Source organism: Esox lucius, chromosome 9 (assembly GCF_011004845.1).
Source record: "Esox lucius isolate fEsoLuc1 chromosome 9, fEsoLuc1.pri, whole genome shotgun sequence".
Lineage (NCBI taxonomy): Eukaryota > Metazoa > Chordata > Actinopteri > Esociformes > Esocidae > Esox > Esox lucius.
This window is the reverse complement of record NC_047577.1, coordinates 23,462,954-23,474,008: the sequence shown is the minus strand read 5'-3', so window position 1 is coordinate 23,474,008 and position 11,055 is coordinate 23,462,954. Positions and strand designations below refer to the sequence as shown.

General features: G+C 55.8%; 1 protein-coding gene across 1 annotated transcript; it reads right to left on the bottom strand.

The window, feature by feature from the left end:
* Positions 1-3,899: 3,899 nt before the first annotated feature.
* LOC117594864 (C-hordein-like) lies at positions 3,900-5,039 on the bottom strand (the record flags this gene model as incomplete). Its single annotated transcript, XM_034294103.1, has 2 exons — positions 3,900-3,983; positions 4,968-5,039. Coding segments are annotated over 2 exons (156 nt in total), but the record flags the coding sequence as incomplete, so codon positions are not given.
* Between the last annotated feature and the right edge of the window lie 6,016 nt (positions 5,040-11,055).

Genomic DNA, 11,055 nt, shown 5'->3' with positions numbered 1-11,055 from the left:
AGCTTCTGTGGTGGCTGTTTTGGCCGCCTCTTTGGTTGTTGTTGGAGGAGCTGTGGTTGTTTTTTCAGCCGCTTTGGTTGATGTTGGAGGAACTGTGGTTTTTGTGGTGGCAGGTGTGACGGTTGTGGCCGCCTCTGTGGTTGATGTTGCAGAAACTGTGGTTGTTGTGGGAGGAGCTGTGGTTGTTGTGGCAGCCGCTTTGGTTGTTGTTGGTGGAGCTGTGGTTGTTGTGTCAGCCGCTTTGGTTGATGTTGGAGGAGCTGTGGTTGTTTTGTCGGCAGGTGTGGTAGTTGTGGCGGCCTCTGTGGTTGTTGTTGTGGCAGCTGTTGTTGTTGGAACAGTCAAGGTTGTTGTGGCCGCCTCTGTGGTTGTAGTGGCCGCCTCTGTGGTTGTAGTGGCCGCCTCTGTGGTTGTAGTGGCCGCCTCTGTGGTTGTAGTGGCCGCCTCGGTGGTTGTTGTGGCCGCCTCTGTGGTTGTTGTGGCCGCCTCTGTGGTTGTTGTGGCCGCCTCTGTGGTTGTTGTGGCCGCCTCTGTGGTTGTTGTGGCCGCCTCTGTGGTTGTTGTGGCCGCATCAGTGGTTGATGTTGGAGGAACTGTGGTTGTTGTTGTTGGAACAGTCAAGGTTGTTGTGGCAGCCTCTGTGGTTGCGGTTGTGGCAGCCTCTGTGGTTGCGGTTGTGGCAGCCTCTGTGGTTGCGGTTGTGGCAGCCTCTGTGGTTGCGGTTGTGGCAGCCTCTGTGGTTGCGGTTGTGGCAGCCTCTGTGGTTGTGGTTGTGGCAGCCTCTGTGGTGGCTGTTTTGGCAGCCTCTGTAGTTGCTGTTGTGGCAGCCTCTGTGGTTGTTGTTGGAGGAGCTGTGGTTGTTGTGTCAGCCGCTTTGGTTGATGTTGGAGGAGCTGTGGTTGTTGTGGCGGCAGGTGTGGTAGTTGTGGCGGCCTCTGTGGTTGTTGTTGGAACAGTCAAGGTTGTAGTGGCCGCCTCTGTGGTTGTAGTGGCCGCCTCTGTGGTTGTAGTGGCCGCCTCTGTGGTTGTAGTGGCCGCCTCTGTGGTTGTTGTGGCCGCCTCTGTGGTTGTTGTGTCCGCCTCTGTGGTTGTTGTGGCCGCCTCTGTGGTTGTTGTGGCCGCCTCTGTGGTTGTTGTGGCCGCCTCTGTGGTTGTTGTGGCCGCATCTGTGGTTGTTGTGGCCGCATCAGTGGTTGATGTTGGAGGAACTGTGGTTGTTGTTGTTAGAACAGTCAAGGTTGTTGTGGCAGCCTCTGTGGTTGCGGTTGTGGCAGCCTCTGTGGTTGCGGTTGTGGCAGCCTCTGTGGTTGCGGTTGTGGCAGCCTCTGTGGTTGCGGTTGTGGCAGCTTCTGTGGTGGCTGTTGTGGCAGCCTCTGTTGTTGCTGTTGTGGCAGCCTCTGTGGTTGTTGTTGGAGGAGCTGTGGTTGTTGTGTCAGCCGCTTTGGTTGATGTTGGAGGAACTGTGGTTGTTGTGGCGGCAGGTGTGGTAGTTGTGGCGGCCTCTGTGGTTGATGTTGCAGATACTGTGGTTGTTGTGGGAGGAGCTGTGGTTGTTGTGGCAGCCGCTTTGGTTGTTGTTGGTGGAGCTGTGGTTGTTGTGGCAGCCTCTGTGGTTGCGGTTGTGGCAGCCTCTGTGGTTGCGATTGTGGCAGCCTCTGTAGTTGCTGTTGTGGCAGCCTCTGTGGTTGTTGTTGGAGGAGCTGTTGTTGTTGTGTCAGCCGCTTTGGTTGATGTTGGAGGAACTGTGGTTGTTGTGGTCTCAGGTGTGACGGTTGTGGCCGACTCTGTGACTGTTGTGGTCGCCTCAGTGGTTGATGTTGCAGAAACTGTGGTTGTTGTGGGAGGAGCTGTGGTTGTTGTGGCAGCCGCTTTGGTTATTGTTTGTGGGGCTGTGGTTGTTGTGTCAGCCGCTTTGGTTGATGTTGGAGGAGCTGTGGTTGTTGTGGCGGCAGGTGTGGTAGTTGTGGCGGCCTCTGTGGTTGTTTTTGGAACAGTCAAGGTTGTAGTGGCCGCCTCTGTGGTTGTAGTGGCCGCCTCTGTGGTTGTAGTGGCCGCCTCTGTGGTTGTAGTGGCCGCCTCTGTGGTTGTTGTGGCCGCCTCTGTGGTTGTTGTGGCCGCCTCAGTGGTTGTTGTGGCCGCCTCTGTGGTTGTTGTGGCCGCCTCTGTGGTTGTTGTGGCCGCCTCTGTGGTTGTTGTGGCCGCATCTGTGGTTGTTGTGGCCGCATCAGTGGTTGATGTTGGAGGAACTGTGGTTGTTGTTGTTAGAACAGTCAAGGTTGTTGTGGCAGCCTCTGTGGTTGCGGTTGTGGCAGCCTCTGTGGTTGCGGTTGTGGCAGCCTCTGTGGTTGCGGTTGTGGCAGCTTCTGTGGTGGCTGTTGTGGCAGCCTCTGTTGTTGCTGTTGTGGCAGCCTCTGTGGTAGTTTTGGAAGCAGCTATGGTTGTTGTGGTGGCAGCTGTTGTTGTTGGAACAGTCAAGGTTGTTGTGGCAGCCTCTGTGGTTGCGGTTGTGGCAGCCTCTGTGGTTGTGGTTGTGGCAGCCTCTGTGGTTGCGGTTGTGGCAGCCTCTGTGGTTGCGGTTGTGGCAGCCTCTGTGGTTGCTGTTGTGGCAGCCTCTGTGGTTGCTGTTGTGGCAGCTTCTGTGGTGGCTGTTTTGGCCGCCTCTTTGGTTGTTGTTGGAGGAGCTGTGGTTGTTTTTTCAGCCGCTTTGGTTGATGTTGGAGGAACTGTGGTTTTTGTGGTGGCAGGTGTGACGGTTGTGGCCGCCTCTGTGGTTGATGTTGCAGAAACTGTGGTTGTTGTGGGAGGAGCTGTGGTTGTTGTGGCAGCCGCTTTGGTTGTTGTTGGTGGAGCTGTGGTTGTTGTGTCAGCCGCTTTGGTTGATGTTGGAGGAGCTGTGGTTGTTTTGTCGGCAGGTGTGGTAGTTGTGGCGGCCTCTGTGGTTGTTGTTGTGGCAGCTGTTGTTGTTGGAACAGTCAAGGTTGTTGTGGCCGCCTCTGTGGTTGTAGTGGCCGCCTCTGTGGTTGTAGTGGCCGCCTCTGTGGTTGTAGTGGCCGCCTCTGTGGTTGTAGTGGCCGCCTCGGTGGTTGTTGTGGCCGCCTCTGTGGTTGTTGTGGCCGCCTCTGTGGTTGTTGTGGCCGCCTCTGTGGTTGTTGTGGCCGCCTCTGTGGTTGTTGTGGCCGCCTCTGTGGTTGTTGTGGCCGCATCAGTGGTTGATGTTGGAGGAACTGTGGTTGTTGTTGTTGGAACAGTCAAGGTTGTTGTGGCAGCCTCTGTGGTTGCGGTTGTGGCAGCCTCTGTGGTTGCGGTTGTGGCAGCCTCTGTGGTTGCGGTTGTGGCAGCCTCTGTGGTTGTGGTTGTGGCAGCCTCTGTGGTTGCGGTTGTGGCAGCCTCTGTGGTTGTGGTTGTGGCAGCCTCTGTGGTGGCTGTTTTGGCAGCCTCTGTAGTTGCTGTTGTGGCAGCCTCTGTGGTTGTTGTTGGAGGAGCTGTGGTTGTTGTGTCAGCCGCTTTGGTTGATGTTGGAGGAACTGTGGTTGTTGTGGGGGCAGGTGTGGTAGTTGTGGCGGCCTCTGTGGTTGATGTTGCAGATACTGTGGTTGTTGTGGGAGGAGCTGTGGTTGTTGTGGCAGCCGCTTTGGTTGTTGTTGGTGGAGCTGTGGTTGTTGTGTTAGCCGCTTTGGTTGATGTTGGAGGAGCTGTGGTTGTTGTGGCGGCAGGTGTGGTAGTTGTGGCGGCCTCTGTGGTTGTTGTTGTGGCAGCTGTTGTTGTTGGAACAGTCAAGGTTGTTGTGGCCGCCTCTGTGGTTGTAGTGGCCGCCTCTGTGGTTGTAGTGGCCGCCTCTGTGGTTGTAGTGGCCGCCTCTGTGGTTGTTGTGGCCGCCTCTGTGGTTGTTGTGGCCGCCTCTGTGGTTGTTGTGGCCGCCTCTGTGGTTGTTGTGGCCGCCTCTGTGGTTGTTGTGGCCGCCTCTGTGGTTGTTGTGGCCGCCTCTGTGGTTGTTGTGGCCGCCTCTGTGGTTGTTGTGGCCGCATCAGTGGTTGATGTTGGAGGAACTGTGGTTGTTGTGGCGGCAGGTGTGGTAGTTTTCGCTGGCTCTGTTGTAGTTGTGGCGTCCTCTGTGGTTGTTTTGGAAGGGGCTGTGGTCGTTGTGCTGGCAGCTGTTGTTGTTGGAACAGTCAAGGTTGTTTTGGCAGCCTCTGTGGTTGTTGTGGGAGGAGCTGTGGTTGTTGTGGGAGGTGCTGTGGTTGTTGTTGCAGCCTCTGTGGTTGTTGTTGCAGCCTCTTTGGTTGTTGTTGCAGCCTCTGTGGTTGTTGTGGGAGGAGCAGCCTTTGTGCTTGTTGTGACAGCCTCTGTATTTGATGTTGTGGCATCCTCAGTGGTAGTTTTGGAAGCAGCTATGGTTGTTGTGGTGGCAGCTGTTGTTGTTGGACCAGTCAAGGTTGTTGTGGCAGCCTCTGTGGTTGCGGTTGTGGCAGCCTCTGTGGTTGCGGTTGTGGCAGCCTCTGTGGTTGCGATTGTGGCAGCCTCTGTAGTTGCTGTTGTGGCAGCCTCTGTGGTTGTTGTTGGAGGAGCTGTTGTTGTTGTGTCAGCCGCTTTGGTTGATGTTGGAGGAACTGTGGTTGTTGTGGTCTCAGGTGTGACGGTTGTGGCCGACTCTGTGACTGTTGTGGTCGCCTCAGTGGTTGATGTTGCAGGAACTGTGGTTGTTGTGGGAGGAGCTGTGGTTGTTGTGGCAGCCGCTTTGGTTGTTGTTTGTGGGGCTGCGGTTGTTGTGTCAGCCGCTTTGGTTGATGTTGGAGGAGCTGTGGTTGTTGTGGCGGCAGGTGTGGTAGTTGTGGCGGCCTCTGTGGTTGTTGTTGTGGCAGCTGTTGTTGTTGGAACAGTCAAGGTTGTAGTGGCCGCCTCTGTGGTTGTAGTGGCCGCCTCTGTGGTTGTAGTGGCCGCCTCTGTGGTTGTTGTGGCCGCCTCTGTGGTTGTTGTGGCCGCCTCTGTGGTTGTTGTGGCCGCCTCTGTGGTTGTTGTGGCCGCCTCTGTGGTTGTTGTGGCCGCCTCTGTGGTTGTTGTGGCCGCCTCTGTGGTTGTTGTGGCCGCCTCTGTGGTTGTTGTGGCCGCATCTGTGGTTGTTGTGGCCGCATCAGTGGTTGATGTTGGAGGAACTGTGGTTGTTGTGGCGGCAGGTGTGGTAGTTTTTGCTGGCTCTGTTGTAGTTGTGGCGTCCTCTGTGGTTGTTTTGGAAGGGGCTGTGGTCGTTGTGGTGGCAGCTGTTGTTGTTGGAACAGTCAAGGTTGTTTTGGCAGCCTCTGTGGTTGTTGTGGGAGGTGCTGTGGTTGTTGTTGCAGCCTCTGTGGTTGCTGTTGTTGCATCCTCTGTGGTTGCGGTTGTGGCAGCCTCTGTGGTTGCGGTTGTGGCAGCCTCTGTAGTTGCTGTTGTGGCAGCCTCTGTGGTTGTTGTTGGAGGAGCTGTTGTTGTTGTTGTGTCAGCCGCTTTGGTTGATGTTGGAGGAACTGTGGTTGTTGTGGTCTCAGGTGTGACGGTTGTGGCCGCCTCTGTGACTGTTGTGGTCTCCTCAGTGGTTGATGTTGCAGAAACTGTGGTTGTTGTGGGAGGAGCTGGGGTTGTTGTGGCAGCCGCATCGGTTGTTGTTTGTGGAGCTGCGATTGTTGTGTCAGCCGCTTTGGTTGATGTTGGAGGAGCTGTGGTTGTTGTGGCGGCAGGTGTGGTAGTTGTGGCGGCCTCTGTGGTTGTTGTTGTGGCAGCTGTTGTTGTTGGAACAGTCAAGGTTATTGTGGCCGCCTCTGTGGTTGTAGTGGCCGCCTCTGTGGTTGTAGTGGCCGCCTCTGTGGTTGTAGTGGCCGCCTCTGTGGTTGTAGTGGCCGCCTCTGTGGTTGTAGTGGCCGCCTCTGTGGTTGTTGTGGCCGCCTCTGTGGTTGTTGTGGCCGCCTCTGTGGTTGTTGTGGCCGCCTCTGTGGTTGTTGTGGCCGCCTCTGTGGTTGTTGTGGCCGCCTCTGTGGTTGTTTTGGCCGCCTCTGTGGTTGTTGTGGCCGCCTCTGTGGTTGTTGTGGCCGCCTCTGTGGTTGTTGTGGCCGCATCAGTGGTTGATGTTGGAGGAACTGTGGTTGTTGTTGTTGGAACAGTCAAGGTTGTTGTGGCAGCCTCTGTGGTTGCGGTTGTGGCAGCCTCTGTGGTTGCGGTTGTGGCAGCCTCTGTGGTTGCGGTTGTGGCAGCTTCTGTGGTGGCTGTTGTGGCAGCCTCTGTTGTTGCTGTTGTGGCAGCCTCTGTGGTTGTTGTTGGAGGAGCTGTGGTTGTTGTGTCAGCCGCTTTGGTTGATGTTGGAGGAACTGTGGTTGTTGTGGCGGCAGGTGTGGTAGTTGTGGCGGCCTCTGTGGTTGATGTTGCAGATACTGTGGTTGTTGTGGGAGGAGCTGTGGTTGTTGTGGCAGCCGCTTTGGTTGTTGTTGGTGGAGCTGTGGTTGTTGTGTTAGCCGCTTTGGTTGATGTTGGAGGAGCTGTGGTTGTTGTGGCGGCAGGTGTGGTAGTTGTGGCGGCCTCTGTGGTTGTTGTTGTGGCAGCTGTTGTTGTTGGAACAGTCAAGGTTGTTGTGGCCGCCTCTGTGGTTGTACTGGCCGCCTCTGTGGTTGTAGTGGCCGCCTCTGTGGTTGTAGTGGCCGCCTCTGTGGTTGTAGTGGCCGCCTCTGTGGTTGTAGTGGCCGCCTCTGTGGTTGTTGTGGCCGCCTCTGTGGTTGTTGTGGCCGCCTCTGTGGTTGTTGTGGCCGCCTCTGTGGTTGTTGTGGCCGCCTCTGTGGTTGTTGTGGCCGCCTCTGTGGTTGTTGTGGCCGCATCAGTGGTTGATGTTGGAGGAACTGTGGTTGTTGTGGCGGCAGGTGTGGTAGTTTTCGCTGGCTCTGTTGTAGTTGTGGCGTCCTCTGTGGTTGTTTTGGAAGGGGCTGTGGTCGTTGTACTGGCAGCTGTTGTTGTTGGAACAGTCAAGGTTGTTTTGGCAGCCTCTGTGGTTGTTGTGGGAGGAGCTGTGGTTGTTGTGGGAGGTGCTGTGGTTGTTGTTGCAGCCTCTGTGGTTGTTGTTGCAGCCTCTTTGGTTGTTGTTGCAGCCTCTGTGGTTGTTGTGGGAGGAGCAGCCTTTGTGCTTGTTGTGACAGCCTCTGTATTTGATGTTGTGGCATCCTCAGTGGTAGTTTTGGAAGCAGCTATGGTTGTTGTGGTGGCAGCTGTTGTTGTTGGACCAGTCAAGGTTGTTGTGGCAGCCTCTGTGGTTGCGGTTGTGGCAGCCTCTGTGGTTGCGGTTGTGGCAGCCTCTGTGGTTGCGGTTGTGGCAGCCTCTGTAGTTGCTGTTGTGGCAGCCTCTGTGGTTGTTGTTGGAGGAGCTGTTGTTGTTGTGTCAGCCGCTTTGGTTGATGTTGGAGGAACTGTGGTTGTTGTGTTCTCAGGTGTGACGGTTGTGGCCGACTCTGTGACTGTTGTGGTCGCCTCAGTGGTTGATGTTGCAGAAACTGTGGTTGTTGTGGGAGGAGCTGTGGTTGTTGTGGCAGCCGCTTTGGTTGTTGTTTGTGGGGCTGTGGTTGTTGTGTCAGCCGCTTTGGTTGATGTTGGAGCAGCTGTGGTTGTTGTGGCGGCAGGTGTGGTAGTTGTGGCGGCCTCTGTGGTTGTTGTTGTGGCAGCTGTTGTTTTTGGAACAGTCAAGGTTGTAGTGGCCGCCTCTGTGGTTGTAGTGGCCGCCTCTGTGGTTGTAGTGGCCGCCTCTGTGGTTGTAGTGGCCGCCTCTGTGGTTGTTGTGGCCGCCTCTGTGGTTGTTGTGGCCGCCTCTGTGGTTGTTGTGGCCGCCTCTGTGGTTGTTGTGGCCGCCTTTGTGGTTGTTGTGGCCGCCTCTGTGGTTGTTGTGGCCGCATCTGTGGTTGTTGTGGCCGCATCAGTGGTTGATGTTGGAGGAACTGTGGTTGTTGTGGCGGCAGGTGTGGTAGTTTTCGCTGGCTCTGTTGTAGTTGTGGCGTCCTCTGTGGTTGTTTTGGAAGGGGCTGTGGTCGTTGTGGTGGCAGCTGTTGTTGTTGGAACAGTCAAGGTTGTTTTGGCAGCCTCTGTGGTTGTTGTGGGAGGAGCTGTGGTTGTTGTGGGAGGTGCTGTGGTTGTTGTTGCAGCCTCTGTGGTTGTTGTTGCAGCCTCTTTGGTTGTTGTTGCAGCCTCTGTGGTAGTTGTGGGAGGAGCAGCCTTTGTGCTTGTTGTGACAGCCTCTGTATTTGATGTTGTGGCATCCTCAGTGGTAGTTTTGGAAGCAGCTATGGTTGTAGTGGTAGCAGCTGTTGTTGTTGGACCAGTCAAGGTTGTTGTGGCAGCCTCTGTGGTTGCGGTTGTGGCAGCCTCTGTGGTTGCGGTTGTGGCAGCCTCTGTGTTTGCGGTCGTGGCAGCCTCTGTGGTTGCGGTTGTGGCAGCCTCTGTAGTTGCTGTTGTGGCAGCCTCTGTGGTTGTTGTTGGAGGAGCTGTTGTTGTTGTGTCAGCCGCTTTGGTTGATATTGGAGGAACTGTGGTTGTTGTGGTCTCAGGTGTGACGGTTGTGGCCGACTCTGTGACTGTTGTGGTCGCCTCAGTGGTTGATGTTGCAGAAACTGTGGTTGTTGTGGGAGGAGCTGTGGTTGTTGTGGCAGCCGCTTTGGTTGTTGTTTGTGGGGCTGTGGTTGTTGTGTCAGCCGCTTTGGTTGATGTTGGAGGAGCTGTGGTTGTTGTGGCGGCAGGTGTGGTAGTTGTGGCGGCCTCTGTGGTTGTTGTTGTGGCAGCTGTTGTTGGAACAGTCAAGGTTGTAGTGGCCGCCTCTGTTGTTGTAGTGGCCGCCTCTGTGGTTGTAGTGGCCGCCTCTGTGGTTGTAGTGGCCGCCTCTGTGGTTGTAGTGGCCGCCACTGTGGTTGTAGTGGCCCCCTCTGTGGTTGTTGTGGCCGCCTCGGTGGTTGTTGTGGCCACCTCGGTGGTTGTTGTGGCCGCCTCTGTGGTTGTTGTGGCCGCATCTGTGGTTGTTGTGGCCGCATCAGTGGTTGATGTTGGAGGAACTGTGGTTGTTGTGGCGGCAGGTGTGGTAGTTTTTGCTGGCTCTGTTGTAGTTGTGGCGTCCTCTGTGGTTGTTTTGGAAGGGGCTGTGGTCGTTGTGGTGGCAGCTGTTGTTGTTGTAACAGTCAAGGTTGTTTTGGCAGCCTCTGTGGTTGTTGTGGGAGGTGCTGTGGTTGTTGTTGCAGCCTCTGTGGTTGCTGTTGTGGCATCCTCTGTGGTTGCGGTTGTGGCAGCCTCTGTGGTTGCGGTTGTGGCAGCCTCTGTAGTTGCTGTTGTGGCAGCCTCTGTGGTTGTTGTTGGAGGAGCTGTTGTTGTTGTTGTGTCAGCCGCTTTGGTTGATGTTGGAGGAACTGTGGTTGTTGTGGTCTCAGGTGTGACGGTTGTGGCCGCCTCTGTGACTGTTGTGGTCTCCTCAGTGGTTGATGTTGCAGAAACTGTGGTTGTTGTGGGAGGAGCTGGGGTTGTTGTGGCAGCCGCATTGGTTGTTGTTTGTGGAGCTGTGATTGTTGTGTCAGCCGCTTTGGTTGATGTTGGAGGAGCTGTGGTTGTTGTGGCGGCAGGTGTGGTAGTTGTGGCGGCCTCTGTGGTTGTTGTTGTGGCAGCTGTTGTTGTTGGAACAGTCAAGGTTGTTGTGGCCGCCTCTGTGGTTGTAGTGGCCGCCTCTGTGGTTGTAGTGGCCGCCTCTGTGGTTGTAGTGGCCGCCTCTGTGGTTGTAGTGGCCGCCTCTGTGGTTGTAGTGGCCGCCTCTGTGGTTGTAGTGGCCGCCTCTGTGGTTGTTGTGGCCGCCTCTGTGGTTGTTGTGGCCGCCTCTGTGGTTGTTGTGGCCGCCTCTGTGGTTGTTGTGGCCGCCTCGGTGGTTGTTGTGGCCGCCTCTGTCGTTGTTGTGGCCGCCTCTGTCGTTGTTGTGGCCGCCTCTGTGGTTGTTGTGGCCGCCTCTGTGGTTGTTGTGGCCGCATCTGTGGTTGTTGTGGCCGCATCAGTGGTTGATGTTGGAGGAACTGTGGTTGTTGTGGCGGCAGGTGTGGTAGTTTTCGCTGGCTCTGTTGTAGTTGTGGCGTCCTCTGTGGTTGTTTTGGAAGCAGCTATGGTTTTTGTGGTGGCAGCTGTTGTTGTTGGAACAGTCAAGGTTGTTGTGGCAGCCTCTGTGGTTGTGGTTGTGGCAGCCTCTGTGGTTGCGGTTGTGGCAGCCTCTGTGGTTGTTGTGGCCGCCTCTGTGGTTGTTGTGGCCGCCTCTGTGGTTGTTGTGGCCGCCTCTGTGGTTTTTGTTGCCGCCTCTGTGGTTTTTGTTGCCGCCTCTGTGGTTTTTGTTGCCGCCTCTGTGGTTTTTGTTGCCGCCTCTGCTGTTTTTGTTGCCGCCTCTGTGGTTTTTGTGACCGCCTCTGTGGTTTTTGTGACCGCCTCTGTGGTTTTTGTGACCGCCTCCGTGGTTGTTGTGGGAGGTGCTGTGGTTTTTGTGGGAGGTGCTGTGGTTGTTGTGGTGGCAGGTGTGGTTGTTGTTGCAGCCTCTGTGGTTGTTGTTGCAGCCTCTTTGGTTGTTGTTGCAGCCTCTGTGGTTGTTGTTGCAGCCTCTGTGGTTGTTTTTGCAGCCTCTGTGGTTGTTGTGGGAGGAGCAGCCTTTGTGCTTGTTGTGACAGGCTCTGTATTGGATGTTGTGGCATCCTCAGTGGCAGGTGTGGCGGTTATGGCCGCCTCTGTGACAGTTGTGGCCGCCTCAGTGGTTGATGTTGCAGAAACTGTAGTTTTTGTGGGAGGAGCTGTGGTTGTTGTGGCAGCCGCTTTGGTTGTTGTGGGTGGAGCTGTGGTTGTTGTGTCAGCTGCTTTGGTTGATGTTGGAGGAGCTGTGGTTGTTGTGGCTGCAGGTGTGGTAGTTGTGGCGGCCTCTGTGGTTGTTGTGGTGGCAGCTGTTGTTGTTGGAACAGTCAAGGTTGTTGTGGCCGCCTCTGTGGTTGTTGTGGCCACCTCTGTGTTTGTTGTGGGAGGAGCTGTGTTTGTTGTGGGAGGAGCTGTGTTTGTTGT